The sequence below is a fragment of the Beta vulgaris genome, chromosome 6 (genome assembly GCF_026745355.1).
Source record: "Beta vulgaris subsp. vulgaris cultivar EL10 chromosome 6, EL10.2, whole genome shotgun sequence".
Lineage (NCBI taxonomy): Eukaryota > Viridiplantae > Streptophyta > Magnoliopsida > Caryophyllales > Amaranthaceae > Beta > Beta vulgaris.
This window is the reverse complement of record NC_079207.1, coordinates 16,139,999-16,160,467: the sequence shown is the minus strand read 5'-3', so window position 1 is coordinate 16,160,467 and position 20,469 is coordinate 16,139,999. Positions and strand designations below refer to the sequence as shown.

Genomic DNA, 20,469 nt, shown 5'->3' with positions numbered 1-20,469 from the left:
TGTTATAGAATTTTCTCAAGTAGGCATCAAGTTGGTTCAAGTTCCCCTTTGTCAAGCATTATGACATGATTTTTGAGCATATTTGACTCTTCTCCCCCAATTAATTGGGTAGTAAGCATCTTTTCTCACTTATACATGTTGTTAATGTTCATTTCAAATCTTTGCTCGAATTTTTGTTTTGATGCCATCTTGTTGAGAATCTTTTGCACATTGATTGAATTATTAGTTCACTGGATTGTTGGGATTTTTGTGTGGTGTGTTAGTGGTGTGTTGTGGCTTTTGGTGTTTGGTGTTGAATGATTGTTGGGATTTTGTTTTGGTTCCTATTCTGAACTGGTTTATGCAGTGAGGTTACTGCGAATTCTAGCTTGGGGGAGGAATATTTTATCCTTTATTTGCTTTCTAGTGTACATTTATTGCTTTTGTAGGATGTTGCACGGTTTGTACTACTCATTAGGAGTGGAAGTTTACGTGTAACCAAAAAAATTGTACTATTTTCTTAGTTGCATTACTATATATCACATTCGATTTCATCTCATTTTAGTTGTATCTATGGGATTACTGTTAAGACTTTTTGAGAACTTTGATGATATTTTACTACTATTCATAAGCGTCACTCATCTTGTTCATGATACCTATAGCAAGATTGTTTGCAATTGATTGTTTGTGGTAAATTGATTGATCCTCTCTGGCTCGATTTAACATTACTATGCAGACACCTTAACCTAAGTGAGCTTTTGTGCCTATAAACTGATGCATCTGTGTCAGTTCTGTTCTTTCATGTGTGATTAGTTCCTCGTTGTTGCATTGATCTTGACTTTGACTTGGTACTCCTTGATATTTGATAGTGTATACATTTTGATATGATTGAGGCGTTTCATTTGATGATCTTAGCTCCAGAGTTATTCTTATTTTCATATTATCCTTCCTCTAGCCCCGCTGAGCCTTTTCTGACTTTGTTTGATTGATACCTACATTACAAGCCATTGACCTAATTTGATTCTTGTCCCAAGCCTAGCTTGGGGGAGCGAGTATTAGTTTTGGTTTAGTTTGTATTGAATTCAAGTGCTCTATTTGTGGTTAGAAGACTGAAAAGTATGTTTAGTGAGCTTTGAAATTGAAATGAAAGTTTGTAAAAAAGAAACACAAAAAAAAACTGAAAAATGAAATGAAAAAGAAGTGAAAAGAGTTTGAATAAAGTGAAATAAAAAGGGTTATGATTGAATTTCTTGAGTGAAAAAGGTTGTTGATTATATTTGGAGATTGTTGGTTGTTGCAGGAGTTGTTATGACCTTTTTGGTCATGTTTTAGTTATATGATGCTCCCCCTTCTTGGTTTTTCCACCACAATTCCCAAATATATTTCCATACCTTTAACCTCAGCCCCATTACAACCCTAAAAATCCTCTTGATCATTATGTATTGTATTGTTGAGTATTAAGTGAGTCAAAAAGTCAAAGTTAAAGAGTATTTGCTTCATCTGAGTCGACTGATTTAGGTTGAGAGTCATTATTTATCCCTTAAACACATGAGAGATTTGAGTGCACATAACTATAGTGAGGTCTGTCAGGTTTGGTTAAATCCAGCTTGGGAGAGATGGTTTGTGGTATGATTGGAGAGTCGATTGCGATACATGACATGCTATGCGGCTTTGTTCGAGCTTGTTTCGATGCTTGCTTATGTAGTGATTATATCTCTTGTGTTTTCAATTGAGTGTTTAGCCCTGTTGTAATCCCATGCATATTATAGGTTGTCTAACTTTTTCGATGTCTATGTCTTATTGCTTGAGGACAAGCAATGGTTTAGCTTGGGGGAATTTGATAAGTCATTTTATATATAGTTTTTAGTGCATTTAGGTTGCATTTTAGAGCATTTAGTTTCATATTTAGGTTCATTATTGCATTATATTCTTAAGTTATGCTACTTTCCTATTCGGTATGTTTTCTAGTTTTTGATGAATTTCAGGCATTGAAGACTTTTTGGAGTATGATTAGCTAAGATTAGGATTAGGAGCACTTGGAAAGACGTTACAATGCATAAGGATCGTATGGATATGTCATAGTACAGTTTGAGCAAAAAGAAGCGGAAAATCATTAGAAGAAATGTGAAAAAGGAGTCATGTCTACTCTTCTGATCATAACTTTGATGTGATTCTTAAATCGAGTAATTCACCATATTTGGAAACTAGACTTGAAAGTCTTTCCAACGATAGGTGGCACGCCCCGAGGAGACTTCTAGTCAAGGAGTTATGCCTTTCGGGAGATTGCACTGTTTCTGCTGGAATCTGCCACGCGTACGCACGGATCACTAATCCGCCTATTATTGATTTAATTAAGACTTTCCTTATCTTGTAAATTACTTTCCCAGTGATATTAGGTGAATATTATTTAGATAGTTTTTCATTCTTTTTCTCTCTCTCCTCTTCCTCTCACGTTATTTCTTAGGTTTTATTTAGTTTTCTCTCCTCTTTTTCTCTCTAGTTTTAGTTGTAAACCCTAGTTTTTATTCTTCTCATTAATTCATGATTTCTTTTAGTTTCTTTCCTTGATTTCTTTGATGATGTTTTTCTTTGTAGATTTAGATTTCATTATTTATTTCATGATAGAGTAGTTTTTTTATTTCTAGGCGGGTTTGGGAATCCATGTTTATATGCTATGATTTGATTGATATTTATTCATGGTTTGATTAGTTATTGATTTCTCTAATTGATTAGTGTTTTATTGTTAATCTTACAATCTGATCAATTATTGTTTGATTAAATATTGTTAATATCGAGTCATAGATCGAGAGATAGTACTCTTTTGAGGCTTACCTACAATTAGGAAATCTGATTATGTTGAGCGGCCGTACTAGCATATGTTGATTTGAGAGCATTAATGTATGACCAAGGATTAACCTGTGCTCTAGATATTTGATTGATTGAACTATTGTTGATATTTTGATAGATTATAGTTATAAATATGGTGGACCATTACCCTAGATACTTTTTAGTTTGATTTTCTTAGTTTAATTAGTTTAGACTTTAATTCAGATATTTGTGATCTTGTTTAGTTTCTCTATACCTTAGAAACTATATTAAAACGACCATCTCTCTGTGGATTCGATCCTACTTACCCTACTACATTGTTAAAAGGTTTTGCAGGAATTATTTTTGACTTGTGTACAACAACCTATCACTTTCGCGTATAATCAAATTTTTTTCTTTTTGGTTGAGACTTATGTAAAACGATTTGAATATATGCTGCTACTGATTAGTATAAAAAGATTAATATATCTCATCTCATGAATTACATGATGGGAGATATATATTGTGTGAGAAAGGTTTTGAGAAATTAATATTAATAAAAAATTATAAATCACTTTAAAATAGCTATATCTCCAAATCTCTTTTGTATTATGACTAACTTAGGAATTAAAATGTCCCTTTTTAATATCAATTGTTATATTTTATTCGAGCCTGGATCTATATAACATCTTAACCTCTTTTTGTTTATTACTTAAGATTTCACAACTTTATCCTAGTTGCATTATAATTGTAATAAAGATTATTTATAATATTTATCCAAATGAAGACTAAAAAATACAATGTAAAAGGAAAGCTTAATGAAATTTGAAAAACTCAAAATTGATAATTAGTTGGAAAGGAAGAGTTTAGGAATAGTAAAAGCAATAATGTGTCTTGATCTCGCACATCCTTGAAATTAGGCATAGTAAAAGCAATATCTTTAATTTCATTGACACATCTTCCTCATTGGGATGCATTTTGAATTGATTCTTATTTTCATATACTTTATTTTTTTTCTAAAGTAAATGAAACACAGAGGCACATGGATTTAGGAGAAAAGAAAGATATAAAAAGATAAAAAGATGGACTCATCACTCATGTGATAAAGAGATGGATAAAGACAAGTAAATGTCAAATTAATTAACGTTTCATTTATTTTGGAACAACCTAAAATAATTATTGTTTTATTTATTTTAAAACTGATGAAGTATCATTAATTGTATTAATTTCCATAATTTTCATAAACTATCATCTATGAAAAATGTTATTAAAACACATGGTAGAAAGTGTCTCTATCATATTATTGTGGATCATATTGTCAAACTAAGAACGGAACAATTAGCGATATGGGGATTGTATTGTGGATCATATTGTTTCTTTAATTTCATTGATGCTTCTTCCTCATGGGGATATTCTCTGAATTGATTCTTATTTTCATATACTTCCTTTGTTATAAAATAAATGAAACATAGGTCGAGGAACATGGATTCACGAGTGAAGAGAGATAGAAAGAGATAAAAGAGGGCTCATCACTCATGTGATAAAGACAGCGATAAAGACAAGTAAAATGCTTAATGAAGTACGTTTCATTTATTATAAAACGGCCTAAAAAGGTAAGTATTTCGTTTATTTTACAACAAATTAAAACAAGTATCTTTAATTGTATTAATATCCATAATACTCGTAAATTGTGATCCATGGAAAAAACTATTAGAACACATAATAGAAAAGTATTTCCACCAAATTAATTATTGTGGATCATTATTCTGTCAAACTAAGTAGGGGAACAATTAGCAATAAGGGGGTCATATTGTAGATCATATTCTCTCTTTAATTTTATTGATACTTCTTCTTCATTGGGATGTAATTTGAATTGATTCTTATTTTTATATACTTCTTTTATTTGTTTTAAGACAAATGAAACATATATAAGAGAAAGCACATGGATTTGGAAAAGGAGAGAGATAGATAAAAAGAAAAAAGACTAATGTGATGAAGAGATCAGCGATAGATACAAGTAATCGCTTAAATAATGAGATTTTTATTCTAAATGAAATGAACAAAACCTACAAAATTATTTGGTAAGGAAATTACAATAATGTAATATAATCAACTAAAAGATTTTTATGTTATCCAATGTTATTCATAAATTTTGGATACATAAATTCCAAAGGTACTTTATATGTTCTCAAATAAACTATATTTCTGTACTTAATGCTAATTTTTTTAGAATTGGTCCCACAATGTTGTTCTTACGTAGTTAAAGAATCTGGTGGTTGTTAAATGTTTATGAAAAATATGCGTATTAAATTAGACGAGTCACATGGTCAACATGAGTTCTTCAAACTAGTCATTAATGATCGGCTTAATTGGTATCCTTTCGGTATGCCTTGCGAACACTTTCTTTTTTAGTCTTTCATCTTCTCTAGAGAAGCGAAACTCGAACGGATAGAGCAGATGGTCCAACTACATAACTTTTTCTTTTTCATTACTTCCATGGTCGTGCCATAGATGCATATTGTATTTATATTTAATTTAGTTACCCGAGTGACGCAAAGGGCAAAGCAAATACTTTTTCAATCAACTGTTTTTTGAAAAAAAGGATTGATCACGTGTTCCATCATAATATTAACTATCCCATTCACTGAATACACGGGTTATAAGTCAGTTTTAAAATATTCTTAATACATGATATGATTATGAAAAGTTGAAAACTTTAAATCACGATCTAAATATTCATACTATGATTTTAGGAGAAACTTCCCATGCAGTTTACTCGGATCAATAAAACTAGTTTATATTTTTAAAGGAAGAACTAGTTCAAATCGATCTTGTAATTATATCATAGTATAGAAATTCGAATAAAATATAACCATCTTAACTAAAAGAAATTTTGATGATCACAAAAGGGAATAGCATCAACTGGAGTAAATCCATATCATCCATACAGATAAGCAACTCTATATTCACCTTATTGAATTAGTTTCTATAGCTCTTTAAGTTACAAATCAATAACACATCTAACCAACAAGTGGTGAAGTTTCATAACTCTTGCAAAGAAATTTTTTTATCTTTATCACGAATATACACAATATTCATGTCAATTCAATTTCATGCACAACACACAAAAAATGATATGGCAAATATTCCTCATCCCTTATCATTTGCAATAGCATCTTAGTTGTAAGATCGAATGCCTTGAATCTGGTGAAAGAGCAGCAAAAACGGAGGCTTCGGGAGCTCGCCCAGTCAGCTGGGCAGGTTCGCCCAATAGGGCGGTGGGGCGCCCGCTCGGGCGAATTGGCATGGGTGATCGGGCGAGATGTTCATTGATTGCTGTTGATTTTGGCTTGCGCCCCCGACCGGGAGGTTTTGGCTTGGTCGACAGGGCGAGCGTGAATTTGTTGCGAGTTTGGCGATTTCGAGTCGGGTTATAAATAAGCTTTTAACCTAATTCTTTTATATGTCGATTAGTTCATTAATCACATCGATCTGTAATTCTGGTTTTCCTCAAGAGCAATAAAACTTTTCTCTCTCTGTCCGTGGACGTATCCAACACTCCGTTGGTGAATCACGTTAAATTTGTGTTTTTTTTATTGTTTTCTATATTTATTATTTGTTCTTTCTCACATCCATTATAACAAACTGGTATCAAGAGCTTTAGGTTTTTGATCTGAGTGTGAAAATTGATAAATTCACTGGGAGAAATAGTTTCAGTCTGTGGCAAATCAAGATGCGGGGTTAATTAAGCAACAAGGGTTGTGGGCAGCGTTGGCAAAGAAGTCAACGGATTCAGTTACCGCTGAGATGACTGTTCTGGAGGAGAAGGCACATTCAACGATTATGTTGTGTTTGGCTGATGATATAATCATTAAAGTCTCAGAGGTGGAAACTGTATCTGGTTTGTAGTTGAAGTTGAAGAGTTTGTATATGACAAAACCTCCAACCAACAAGTTACTTTTGAAGCAACGTCTATTCAGTCTGCGCATGAATGAAGGTACACCTCTTAGGGATCACTTTGATCAATTAAATACGATTTTGTTAGAATTGCGTAATATTGATGTTAAGGTGGAGGATGAGGATGCTGCTTTAATTCTGCTTATATCTTTACCATTGTCATATGAGAATTTTGTGCGGTCTTGTATTATTGGCAAAGAAACAGTGTCTCTAGAGGAGGTCAGTAGAGGACTTCAGGTCTGCTCTCCATACTAGAGAGTTGCGCCATAAGGCGTCTGGTACAGGTTTAGTCGATCAGGCTGCTGGATTAGTAGCTAGTGAAGGTAACGGACAGGGGAATTCAGGGAGAAAATCTAGGAAATCGTCTTCTAAAGGTCCTAAACCTAGTGATTATTGTAATTACTGTAAGGAAAAGGGGCATTGGAAAAAGGAACGTCCTAAAAAGAACAATCAGGAAAATAAATCTGGATCTAGTTCTACTGCTGTTGCAGCGGAAGATATGAATTCTGATGATGATCTTGCCCTAGGTGCTGATGAACATATGCATATTTCGGTGTGTGTGGGTTCTTGATTGGGGGAATCTTGTCACATGTGTTCGCGCAGGGATTGGTTTGTGAACTACAAACAAGTTGATGGAAGTGTTACTATGGCCAACGATGAAGTCTACAAGACAGGTTGTATAGGATCCATCAGAATTAGGACATGTGCTAGCAAAGTCTGTATTTTGGACAATGTTAGACATGTTCCACAGGTTACGAAGAATCTAATTTCACTTAGTATATTAGACAGTAAAGGGTTAGGTTTCAAAGGTGAAGGTGGAGTGTTGTATGTCTACAGGGGTTCAAAGATAATTCTGAAAGGTGTTAAACGGGAGACATTGTATGTGTTGCAAGGGTCTACATTATCTGATTCTGGGGTTGCCATGTTGGTTGTTTATGGTAGTGTTGAGAAACAGGTGGAGCACATAGACACTCTTTAGATTGGAGTGGTAATTCACATCAAGGAGGAGTCCGTCAACACTCACAATAATCTAAATCTGAAATTCCGTGTTCTTCGTCGTTAAAATCGGGTCAGTCAAATTTGGCTCTTGGTCGGCATGTAATCTTTGGGAACTCTCCCCAAAGGAACTGTTGTGAAGACACTGTGGGTTTTGCACTACATGTCGGAGGGGTGGATATATCTGAGCCGTCCAAGGAAGGTGTTGCTCGTGCTAGGAAAGAGTATAAGCAAGCCATCTGTTCAAATCTGGTTCCGCTAGGAAAGTTCCAAGGTTGCTTGGAATAAAAAACTATCTGAAGCTGTTAGTTTCCCTCTGGGGTAAGTCTAGGGTCCTTAGGGGTTAATCTGGTGTCTTTCAGGAACAAATATGGTTCTGGTTGTCTTTAAGGGAAAATCTAGCTTGGAGGGAGAATCTAGGTGCTATGATCAATGCATCTGGTTATCTGTTAATATGTTATTTGGTTATTTAGTTCGTTGTAGAGAATTTAAGTCAAGGTGGAGACTTACAAGATCGAGTGCCTTGAATATCGTGAAAGAGCAGCGAAAACGGAGGCTTGGGGAGCTCGCCCGGTCAGCCGGGCCGGTTCTCCCGACCGGGCGGTGGGGCACCCACCCAGGCGGTTTGGCCCGAGTGATCGGACGACATGTTCGTTGATTGCTGCTAATTTTGGCTTGCGCGCCCAACCGAACGGTGTCTCGCTCGACTGAGCGGTCCTGTCCGATCAGGCGGTTTTGGCCTAGTTGACCGGAAAGCGTGATTTTGACGCAGGTTTGGCGATTTTGAGTCGGGTTATAAATAGGCTTTTAACCTAATTCTTTTGTAGGTCGATTTGTCCATTAATCACATTTGTAATTTTGGTTTTCCTCAAATGTAAAAAAAAAGTTTTCTCTCTATGTCCGTGGACGTAGCCAATACTCAATTGGTGAACCACGTTAATCTGTGTGTTTTTTTTATTGTTTTCTACATTCATTATTTGTTCTTTCTCAATCCCTTGTAACATTATCCAAAGAAAACAAACGACTTTTTTCCCTCCTTTACAAGGCTTAACAATAGTTGACGTAATACATCACTAAATCCAAATAATATTCTACACTCATGATTTGCATACATGATTTATTGTAAACACCATATAACAATTTTAATGGATCGTATAAAAGTCTCACACTATAAGAAAAACTTATTTTTCATGAGAACTTTTTTACACTAATCAATCATCATGTACAATGTATATATGAGCCTATGATCGAGGAATAAACTAAAGTGATATAAAGTATAATATTTAACTCTTGGTATATTGTTTGGGATGAAACGATTGGTTGCTGCAGAGTATGCATGCCGAATTGGGTTGGTTTTCTTATGTTTTCTTTTATACCACTCGTGATAAAAGCTCATATATATGTGATCCACTGAGTCACTGTCCATTTTAGAACATTTTAAAACACCTTAATTACTCTAAAGAAAATGCACACTAGCTATAAGGAATCGTACGTCATTTCGCGAAACCGAAAGTGCCTAATTCAATAACTGAGATATATAACTTTACATGGTAGTTCCAACTTCCATCCATACCACATTCTTCAATCAAGCACCAAAAAGAACCACTCAAACTGAAGTTGACTAAATGACATTACACCTTGTAAAAGGACTACGCACGTAATTTATCTTTGTCTATATATATGTGTACGATCAAGATGATTTTGCTTCTTAGTTCAATAGCAAAAACTCCCAAAAAAAAGGAGAGAAGGATGAAAGAAAAAATACTATGAACACACAAGTGACAGTGTCTATGTTAGTGGTCTAGGACAATTGAGGAGACACAAGCACCATCCTTCTAAAATCGGCTCACAAGAGATCACCAATAATGCCAAGGTGCAACTGTTTTCCTAATGCATCTTTGGGGTTGGAGTCAGGCTCGGTTATCGCTTGCTTCTCTGACTTCAAAGGCCCTCATGTCACGCTCATCCAAAAGGTAACGTTCGGTTCCCCTAGCGGCCCGTTTGGTAGTTGGTTATAAACGGTGGTAATGGGATGAATTTGTATGTAATTTGTGAAGAATATCATTGTCCATTCCCATGGTAATGCTAATTTATCCTAAAGTGTCCGCTTTCCTTCTTGAATTTTCATTCCCATCCAATACCACCTTGTAGGTGCCTAGGTGGTCATTAGTGGTAATGAAAATTGCTTCCCCTTGGAGAAAAAAACACAAGTTTAGGGATGAGATTGCTTGCCCATGGAGAAAAAAAGCCTCCTCATGGAGATTTTAAGGGTACTTACCTAATAAATTTACACTTAAACTTCATTCCCATTACCGCAATTGATTAACGACTACCAAACGGACCATAGGAGTAAAGACGATGGCAATGGAGTAGGCTTGGGCCTAATATAGACCTACGCGTTGGGTCATATAATTGATCGTCCCATTCTATTCTATGCTTTTCTTATTGATGTAACATGACATTATTTCTAAATTTTTCGATTTACAAAGGTTTATGAATTATTAAATTTACGTAGAAGCAAAATTATATTTTCAGAACTTTTGACCTATGGGGATTGGCAGCCCAAGCCTGCTATGGTTCAAACAATAAAAATGGTTTACTATTGATTAGTCTTTGATATTTCTAATAAAAAAAACGTTGCGACTAGCAAGTAAAACAATATGATTTTCACCTAATCCATCATATATTAATAAGAATTATGTAACATATGTAAACAGCTTATTGCAGAGTTTGTAGGAACCTTCATCCTAATATTTTCAGCAACAGCGGGTCCAATTGTAAATGAGAAGTACAATGGTGTAGAATCATTGATTGGGAACGCAGCTTGTGCAGGACTTGCAGTGATGATCATAATCCTATCGATAGGCCACATTTCAGGGGCTCACTTGAACCCTTCACTCACCATTGCTTTTGCAGCTCTGCGCCATTTTCCATGGATTCAAGTTCCGGCTTATATTGCAGCTCAAGTTTTAGCTTCAATCTTAGCATCTTTCACCCTCAAGCTTGTTTTCCACCCTTTCATGTCAGGTGGAGTTACAGTTCCTTCAGTTAATTTGAAACAAGCATTCACCCTTGAGTTCTTGATTACCTTCAATCTCATGTTTGTTGTCACTGCTGTTGCTACTGATACTCGAGCGGTGAGTTAGGCTCTGTTCTTTTAGACTTGTTTTTCAGTTTTTCAGTTCAGACTCTCTTCCATCAAAAGCCTATGTGTAGGCCAATAAAGAATTTTTTTTTTTTTTGGTGAACAAAGGAACATCAAATTAACTAAAACAATCCCGAAATAAAGTTATTACAGTCCGAGATGTACTCATTCTTGCAAAAAGGGAGGCCAATAAAGATTTATCATGGTACTACTCGAGCAAACGAAAATCCTATTGTAAAAGGACTTGGTGTGAGAGGGAGTGTTAAAGAAAAAAAACACATATGACATACGAGCTTGTCTTGGCAACCAACCGTTTGAGTCTCTTAGGGGACTCAAACGGGGGTAATTTGGTCATTTTATGCGTTGGAAGATTTCACGCGCGTGTGGCTGACATTTGCTTGGTACCAATGTAGGTTATAATGGTACCATTCTCCGAAAATATTGATACCTTGGTACCAGTCGTGATAACAATTTGATACCAATGTCAGGTTATAATGGTACCATTGTGTTTTATTTTGGGTGTTTGAGTCTTTTTTGGACTCAAACTGTTGGTTACCAAGCCTTTCTCTATGACATACTATTTGAGTTGAAACTAATATTCTCAAGTTGAACGAGAGGGAGGATGTCAACATATAAGACTAGTTGGTAACACCATTTAATAACTTGTTGGTTTTATGACGTAACTCCACTGGACTTGTATGTGGCCAAACTCTCGTTTACACAAACCTAAGAAAACTACCATAAAATAAACGAGTAAGCAACTTTTTGAAATAGATGGAATATCTTACATATCTGTTATATTGCTACAGGTTGGTGAATTAGCGGGTATTGCAGTTGGAGCCACAGTTATGCTCAATATTCTTGTGGCAGGGTAAGTCTTTAGAGATTGTTTTAATTTCATAAATTCTCTTGCACAGTTATTGAATCAACTATTCATTTGGTAAGTTGGTACAAGTTGCGGCAATCAATAAGGTACACGAATTAGTACCCAAAGAAAACGAGATTTTAATTGGAGACTAACTAAAATTCTGTTTAAATGGTGCAGTCCATCAAGTGGTGGATCTATGAATCCTGTGAGGACACTAGGCCCAGCAATTGCAGCAGGAAATTATAAGGCTGTGTGGTTATACATGGTAGCACCAACTCTGGGAGCTCTTGGAGGAGCAGGAATCTACAAGTTAGTACAGCTAGAAGAGCGTGAGGATGAGCCGCCACGCCCGATCAGAAGCTTCCGTCGCTAGCTTGACCGTAGTTTGTCGTGGGTGCACCTTTACAAGGTGCCCTCTGGCTGTGTCAATACTACTTCCTAGAAAAGGAAAAGTCCAAAAATGAGGTTAAGACTAGTGGTTACATGAAAAAAATCACCAAGTATATGATGACAAAGCTAGCTATGTCTGAACTTGGTGTGATTGTTTACTTTTGTCTTTAGGCTTTGATGTTCTCCTTTCATCTGTATGTGAAATATGGCTTGTTTTGTAACTATGGTGTCTGTTGTACATTTAAGGTAACATATATGATGATATGAACTTCTATTTGTAGCTGGCTGCATTCCCTTTTACTCTACAGCCTGCTATTTTCTTAGCCACCAAATTAATTTGCATTCAGGCTTTCTTTCTTCCTATATGAAATGGATGATGTTTTAATTTATAAATTTTGGTATGGTATGGTCTTTAGGTTTGATGGAACTTGACCAATGTTTAACCTGGTTTACAAGGAAAATGAAACAAATTTGTATAGCTATTCATATAAGGGAAAAACTTTGGCTACTCACTGGGTAATCTATCCACTAGAGATAAACAACATTAATAATTAATGGGGTGCAACTCAACAAAATGAATATTTTTTAATTGTCTATTTCTAATGATTAGTCTATCCAGTGGAGTAGATGTAGCAATCTCCTCCACATGATACTCATTTTTCTCTTTTTTTCTGGACATCCCAATTTAATTACAACACTTCCATTTAAAGCATGGACCTATCTTTTTATATAAACCTCACATGTTGTTGTAATGATAAAACAACAATAAAGTAAGATGTATTAACCAAATTCAACACATAACATTAATGAAATTTTAAAAGTAACTTCTTAACTGGGACCAAAGGATTAACTTTGGGTATGTAATAAGTAATTTTAAAGTAACCACTAAAATTATTGGAAAATAATTTATAATTAATGGCGGTTTGTTTTAAAGTTTTTCTAATTTTGGAGGATTTTAGAAGAAAAGAGAATATTTATAAATGAGCTTCTTATCACTATTTATGTTAAATTGGTCGCTTTTTATTTAACTCCTCATATTAAATAGTAAGTAAAGACAGTCTTTTTTATAAAATAACTATAAAAAAATTACACCTCCGACCACTTAGCAGTGTTTTTCAATAAGAAAAAATATACTCCCTTTGCTTACAAATAATTGCTACACTTACACTTTTCACGCATTCCAATGACCTTTGAAGAGTAATACTCTAGTTTTGTATTTGTACAAATTATAAAGAATACATATTAATAAAAGTGAAATAATATATGAAGCCTTGCAGCCTTAAAGGCTTCATATAAGAAGTTAAAAATGAAAATATTAAGCAATAAATGAACATTAATTTTATCGATTGACATGTGATTACGTCATAAATTCTTTTTTTTTTACAGTGTGTAATAAAATATTAAACTACTCCCTCCGTCCCAAAATATAGTTCCCATTTTCATTTTGGGTGTCCCAAAATATAGTTCCCATTTCCATATTTAGTTCCACATTTTTTCGTAATTTGTCTAGAAAAATCGTGTCCCATCATTTACTTTTTTCTTGAAATTTGTTTTTTCCTTTGTTTATTCAACCAAAATATTACAATTAAATAATTAATGCTCTTTCACCAATTATTCTCCACTCTCTCTCTTAAAATCATCTTTTCCCATACAACATTTATTTAAATAAACAAAAAATCTTTACTATCCCTCTTAGATTCTACTTGCATAAATTATCGTAAAAAAAGGGAAATGGGAACTATATTTTGGGACGGAGGGAGTAATAACTATTGTAAGAAATGTATTCACTACTCATGCAATCCTAAAGGCTATATGTATCAAAACCTTAAGATGAATCTTACAAAATTCCACATGACTATTTTTATTTACGTATAAAAATCACATGATGGTCAAGATAAAATATATAAATAGTGTAAAATGTCAAAATGTAAAATTAAAATAAATGAAGAGTGTACAAAAAGTTCTTATTAGATAGATAAGCAAGGTTTAAATTATTTCATTTGCCTCACTGTCATCAAAGAACACATATGTGTGCATTCCCAAACTAAGTAGATAATATGACTACATTTACATAAATAAAGGTTGCCACCTTTTCTTCTGTACTCCCTAAAAGCTACATCCTAATATTTCCTCTCTTTTCTTTTGTACAAAACCAGAAACATTACTCAAAGAACAAAGTGATTAACAGAAAAATAATATTATACTATAGACGATTAAGCAAATTATTAATCAAACTTAATATTACGATCACTTCACCAATTCCTTTGATATCAGATAGCGGAAGGTGAAATTGTGAGGCATCCATTCTATGATCTTGCGAGATTTTGCAGCCTGACATTTCTTGAGACTCTTCCTCATTGAATCAGGCAGTGACTGCTGGATCATTTCAATGACACTAGCCGAGCACAAACCAGAGTCCTTGGAATATGACTCGACTACCTTTGGCAAGACAACTTTCTGGTCCTTGCGCACACCAAAAGTGGCACGAATGTACTCGTCTTTGGCACCTTCGAGCTCCTGTGACACTCTTTTCGGGGTATAAACACGAAGCTGCACACAATACAGTACATAAAATTAACAAATTGGATAGAAAAAAATTTTAAATTATGATGCTAGTTAATGTATATTTCTATACAGGTTTGTAGACTTTAGAAGATGACAGAATCATAGTTCGCTTACGTGGACAGTTAATTGTGAGAGCTGCAGTTTGAGTTATAGCATTTGCTTTGTAAAAATAAAAGGAGAGTTTCAGAAAAATTGATGTACCGCGGGATCAGAATGGCTTCCTGAACAAAGGGCAAAGTGTAGAAGGGGTTCTGGATGATCGAGCGCATAGGCCTGTCGATCATCTCTCCCTTTGAATTTTGTCCTTGGGGAAAGTAACATCCGTAGCCACTGATAAATTACAAAACGAAAGGTATGAGTTCTAGGCTAAAAAGACAAGCATTTACCTTTCCATATGTTTTAAAGTTCTAGTCTAAAACAAGTTGCTAGCATAATCCTACTTTTCCATAGAATAAGACTTTCAGATTCAAGTCCCAATTACTTATGTAAGCAACTCATGCACAAAAACAACCAACGGCTCAACAATGAGGTATCATCCACACTTTAACACAAACAAAGAACAGAACAAGGAACAAACCTGCCCTGGACGAGACATTCTACATCCCAGGATAACACTCTGAATGGTGTCAGCGCTTATAGTATGACCCCCAACATTGTAGGCAGCCTGAATATATATGCAAGAGCATTAATGTATATATATATATCCAACTTTTCAAATCAAAGAAACCTATTATTCACCCAGTATGTTACCTTCAATAATAGGAAGACTCTCTTCACATTATTCTGTGGAATGCCATATGCCAAAAATGCCTATCAAGAGCCACAGAGCTAATTAATGTCATATACAGTACAAACTACAAAGGCAGATCTTGACAGGAAAGATAAAATAAAAAGAAAGGAAGAAGAAAAAGAAACGGAAGTGATCATTACATGCATCACCAAAGCATTGTGAACATTAATCCAAAATGCAAGCTTCTCCTCATGCATCAACTTCTTTGGATCTACTTCTTGTAATTGGGAGATTAGCGACCTGTGATATATAATAACATAGTTAAGTACGTAACATGTGACTAATCTCCCGAGACATGTACCCTATTTCTCAAGAAGCAGCAGATTATGGAGGCCATACCTGAAATTTTGCAACATATATTCCACATCTCCCAATTTCTGACTTTCTCGATATATACATGGGACTTCCACCATAGTGCTATAAGGGCCACTAAACTCCTTAAGCCCTTCCACATTGAATGGGTTATCCAGACGTGTATCAAAAGATGAATCTTTCCCGTAACTTGGACTCCACGCATCACATTGATAATGAGGAGAAAATGCACCCATTGAGGATGATGAGGAATTGGGTGATGAGAGACCATTGTTAGTTGCTGGTGGCTCTCCCAACTTGCAAAATATGGCTGCCATGCACTTCACCATATCTTCTGAAATCCTATTAGGTGTCTCCGGAATGTGGTCTGAAATACGTGCGCCAAGATGTTCTGCGAGACTTATGACATTTGATGCAGCATACTGCACAGAGAAATGTATAATCACGTTATATAATTAGGGTGCAAGAAGAATGATATTTACAGAAATGTATATGCATCACTGGTCAAGGTTCTGCAAGTAGTCCAAATTTTTATTTTCTCAACCTAATCGCCTTGGAAGTATATTGCACTGATGATATAATAGCAGAAGTTAAAGACACTTAAAGGCCAAAAGAAAGTACCTCACTCATGGACAAAGGCTGAGAATGGCATGCACGCAAAGCTTTAGCCACAGAGTCTGGAGAAGGCCTACTAGGAAGTGCAGTACGATGTGACAAAGAGGAGTGGCAGCGATGGACATTAGAATCAAGTGCCTTGCTTTCACTGGGTTCTTTGAGTGTGTTAGAAAGTGTCTTAGGAACAGATTGAACTGCTGAGAACTCAGCCTTAGTTGCAGTTTCAGCTGCATCTTCATCTACAAAAAGTCTCCGTGGAATCACCAAAGGAGGCTTGAGTCTTTGATCCGTAACATATAAAGATGTAGAAGATATCTTCTGATTCTTAATAGTTGGAGAAGTTAATGATGCTTGGTAATCCTTAGTATTTGGAGATACAGTGGACGCAGACTGATCAAAGGCTTTTCTGTACAATGATAGAAGGTACTGCTCCAAATACCCAACTTCCAACTCTAGCACTGCAATTTCCTTTATCAAATCTGTAGCAGGCTGAAACCAAGAACAGGCAGATTGTGAACAAAAATTAGACAAAACAACAGATTAAGGCCCCGTTCTTTTGGACTAGGAGAATCTGAACTAAACTGACTTGGAGAAACTGAATAGAACTGAACTGAAATGAAAATAGTTCCAAAAGAACAGGGGCTAACAGGAAATATTTAATTGGTAATCTACAATAAAAGAGAACTTCTCACTCACACAAAGAGCGTCAAAAATATATAGAGATACTTAAAGTCTTAAACAATGTTTTCTTTTGATAATAATATAGCACCTACCTTAGGGACTGTAGAAGGTTCATCTGTCTCATAAGCAGAGGACCCAGAGCCTAATGCTTTTTCTAAAGTACGACGGACAGCAAATTGATCCTGCAATCTTTTCTCGAGTTGTAAAATCTACATAGAATGCCAAAACAGATAATCAGTTGTCAGCTATTTGATAGGGAAGATAACAGAGACAACGAAGATTGAAGAAAAGAATTACACTGAAGAAACTTTTAGCACATAAAATCCATTTCTTACCTCTTGTTTTAATGAATTTTGGGTTCCAACCCTTGGAGATTGCTGCTTCTTCGTATTGAAAGAGCCTTTAACTCGTCCTATGTCCTGCTAACCAATCGAATTAAAGTATCAGAATCAGATCAGAAGTATAAACACTAACAATACAGTAACCATTGTCAATTCTTAAACGGGTCTGAGAGAAACCATATATATGGAGTTTTGGCCTTGATCAGTTACGGGGGGAAAAGAAAATTTAGGCAGCTACAGTCTGAAATTAAAATATCCGACTTCGTATAGCCAAAAAAAAATCACTTTGTGCATTCAGAAACAAACCATATCCAAAAGTTGCATTGAAGGAATAACTAGAATAGAAATTAACAAGCTGCGGAAAGGAGAAAAGCTGAACAAAAAAAAAGAACAAAGTGCACATCATCAAAATGCATGATAAAGGATTCTAAGTAAGATTCATGAAAGTTTTTAGTCAAACAAACAGTAAAATAACCAGATAAAACAACTTAAACAAAGCTTCTTTTTTAGCTTAAAGAAACTATGGAAAGGATCAAAAATTGAAATGGAAAACAGAGAAACAAAGAAAAGAAGCCACAATCTTACCAACTTTGGACGAGGAGATTCTTCAAGGGAATCACCACTCTCAACTCTTCTTTTATCCGGAAAGCTGACAATGAGAAAGGAGAAGAACACAACACTTTAGCTTCAAGATTTATACTTTCCTACTTGCACAAACACAACATACAAGATATTCTCCCCTGACTTCATTGAATCCCTTTATAAAGTGAAAAGAACATATAAAGAATAAAGCAAAAGATACATATAACTGTATAACTTCTTTATAAGAATTAAGAACCCTTTTTTTAGTTTTAATCATCCTTGACTAACCTGGATTAATTCTCGTGTAATTCCTTTTATATTTTACTGTGAAATTAAAATACTACATTAAACAACAAATTCCAGTTTAAATATTCCAGATTCTGTTTTTCAAGGAATGCAACAAAATGATTAAGAAGCAGTTTAATGAGGGACAAGAAGTGAAGAAGCAAATTAATTAGGGCATGTTTGGATAGTGAAATTTAATGGGGTCAGGAAAGACAAGTCATATGCAGTGAAAGAAAATTTAATGAGGTATCTTCCCTTAACCTCACACCATTTTCAGTGAACATTACTCACTTAAAGCAAACAAACACTAACATCAAGTCATCAACTACTCATCACTAAACCCAGAATACATACATTATATATCAGAGATTTAAACCCCAAAAAATGCAGAAAAACAATCAAAATGCAAAACTCAGAACCCAAAAATGAAGATTAACTTACCTCTTTGAACGCTTGTGCCTTGCAATCATTCTAAGTCCTAGCATTTTCCCATCTCCATTTTCTTCCAAACCCATCTCTGAAATCAAAAAAAACTGGGATTCTGATTTCTGAGTACAAAATAATGGTCAAAATAAAATCTTGAATAATAGAAAAAAACTTACCAACCTAAGTGTGAAAATAAGAAAAACCAGAACAGCAGAACCCCACCACTATAAATGGGTAAAAAAACCAGAATAGCCTCCAAAAATCAGGGTTTTAGAACATTCAATTTTGTCATCCTTGTATTTCAGGAAAACTCCATAAGAAGAAAATCATCTGATAGAACTCAAAAAAGAACAAAAACAAAAATCTCTGAAAAACAAGCAGAGAAGAAGTAATAATGAAAAACTGACTAACAAACTAAACCCATAAATACAGCTGCTACACTAATAAAGATTATCCCTTTTGACCAGGGACTCTCTAATGACTAATATACTAGTCTCTATCTTCTAATGAATGGAGAGAGACTGAGTGAGTTTACCAAATCTTGTAAACTTTTTGCAAATAGTGCCCTTTTTGCATCAAAAGATGTTGAGCAATTTTTTTCCTTTTTAATATTTTTTACTTTTGGGGATGATAAAATAGTAAAAATGTCAAAGGGCTCAAAAAGGCCTTAGTTTTACTTAATTGGAATTTGGGAAGAAGAGAAGAGTAAAGAAAAGGACAAATAAGAGAGAAATGAAAAGGTTGGCATTGGTGAAAAGTTAAAGATTAAAATAAAAAATTATTCTGTTAAGTATTGATTAGTTTAATTGGATTAAATTAGTGAGAGATAAACTTATATGAGAAGAATACAATGCAAATAATATGCAATACCCACATTCTATTCTTTTCCTTGTTGGGAAGCAAGTGGGAGTTGGTGACCCTCCCTCACCTCTTTGTCCTTTTCTTGTTTGCATGTTTTCTTGCATTTGTATTGGCTTTGTAAGATACTCCACTGTTTTTGTTACTTGGGTTGGGTCCCTTAACTGTAGTGTTGCCTATGTACTATACTATGTAGTAGTAATACCACCTCACTAATCTAGCTAACCTAGTACTATTGTATTTATGGAGTGATATAAAACATAAAAGTGGAGAAATTGCTCTATTTTTAGTGGGGGTTTAGTTGATTCATTTTTGGAACATAGCTAATTGTAGAGCCACAAAAGAAAAACAATAATGATTAAGGGTTTGTTATTAAGTAATTAATGGAATAATTAGGGGTGGGGGATACTTTTTCTTGATGGTGAAACATGTTTGGTTTATTAGCCACCATCATGGTTGAATTAGACTTGTACTCATGATATGTAGCTTCTAGGAGTATGGGTTGGATTCTTCCTAGTAAGAAATTTTATTTTCTTTGTTTTTTTGTCTTTTAATTTGAGAATTTTTTAGTAAAAAGAAAAGTTCTTATAGGATTATATTATAACATGATTTTTTTTCTTCAAGATTATATGATTGAAGTACTATGACAAAGATCATATGATTGAAGTACTATGACAAACACAATGCTTATGCTAACAATTCTATCAATTATATTTACGTGTTATCTTGTCATGAAACATTGATCAATAGTGTTGCATCAATGAATCTTTCTTTTGACATAGACATTTTTGCAATCAATTTTTAGCTTGTAGGAACAAAAAATATAGTTTGTGATCCTTCTTCACTATTAATTGAAACATTATATTTTTCACAA

The 20,469-nt window shown here is 34.6% G+C and overlaps 2 protein-coding genes across 4 annotated transcripts; one reads left to right on the top strand and one right to left on the bottom strand.

Annotated features, from left to right (window-relative positions):
• The first annotated feature begins 9,279 nt into the window (after positions 1-9,279).
• On the top strand, positions 9,280-12,420 carry LOC104895985 (probable aquaporin NIP5-1). Its single transcript, XM_010682647.3, has 4 exons — positions 9,280-9,710; positions 10,455-10,874; positions 11,692-11,753; positions 11,928-12,420. Exons 1-4 carry the CDS (start codon positions 9,603-9,605, stop codon positions 12,121-12,123), a joined length of 786 nt encoding a protein of 261 aa, XP_010680949.2. The 5' UTR covers positions 9,280-9,602; the 3' UTR covers positions 12,124-12,420.
• A 1,670-nt stretch (positions 12,421-14,090) lies between these two features.
• On the bottom strand, positions 14,091-19,309 carry LOC104895984 (uncharacterized). 3 transcript variants are annotated; one of them, XM_010682644.4, is made up of 12 exons: positions 18,914-19,309; positions 18,753-18,828; positions 18,030-18,093; positions 17,439-17,525; positions 17,196-17,312; positions 16,429-16,911; positions 15,835-16,229; positions 15,636-15,735; positions 15,456-15,515; positions 15,283-15,369; positions 14,907-15,035; positions 14,091-14,690 (listed from the first exon to the last, which is right to left on the bottom strand). In XM_010682644.4, the coding sequence occupies exons 2-12, from the start codon at positions 18,824-18,826 to the stop codon at positions 14,388-14,390; spliced, it is 1,899 nt and encodes a 632-aa protein (XP_010680946.1). In that variant the 5' UTR covers positions 18,827-18,828; positions 18,914-19,309; the 3' UTR covers positions 14,091-14,387. The 3 variants fall into 3 exon arrangements, with proteins under 3 accessions (XP_010680946.1, XP_010680943.1, XP_010680947.1); XM_010682641.4 differs by having other exon boundaries at positions 18,918-19,309; XM_010682645.4 differs by having other exon boundaries at positions 17,439-17,522; positions 18,918-19,307.
• Positions 19,310-20,469: the final 1,160 nt, after the last annotated feature.

Coding starts and splice junctions, on each gene's coding strand:
- LOC104895985 (XM_010682647.3), top strand. CDS start 9,603: ATGCCAAGGTGCAACTGTTTTCCTAATGCATCTTTGGGGTTGGAGTCA. Junction 10,875..11,691: donor TTGCTACTGATACTCGAGCG/GTGAGTTAGGCT, acceptor ATATTGCTACAG/GTTGGTGAATTAGCGGGTAT. Junction 11,754..11,927: donor CTCAATATTCTTGTGGCAGG/GTAAGTCTTTAG, acceptor TAAATGGTGCAG/TCCATCAAGTGGTGGATCTA.
- LOC104895984 (XM_010682644.4), bottom strand. CDS start 18,826: ATGGGTTTGGAAGAAAATGGAGATGGGAAAATGCTAGGACTTAGAATG. Junction 15,736..15,834: donor TATATGTTGCAAAATTTCAG/GTATGGCCTCCA, acceptor TATATATCACAG/GTCGCTAATCTCCCAATTAC. Junction 15,370..15,455: donor GAGTCTTCCTATTATTGAAG/GTAACATACTGG, acceptor ATATATATTCAG/GCTGCCTACAATGTTGGGGG.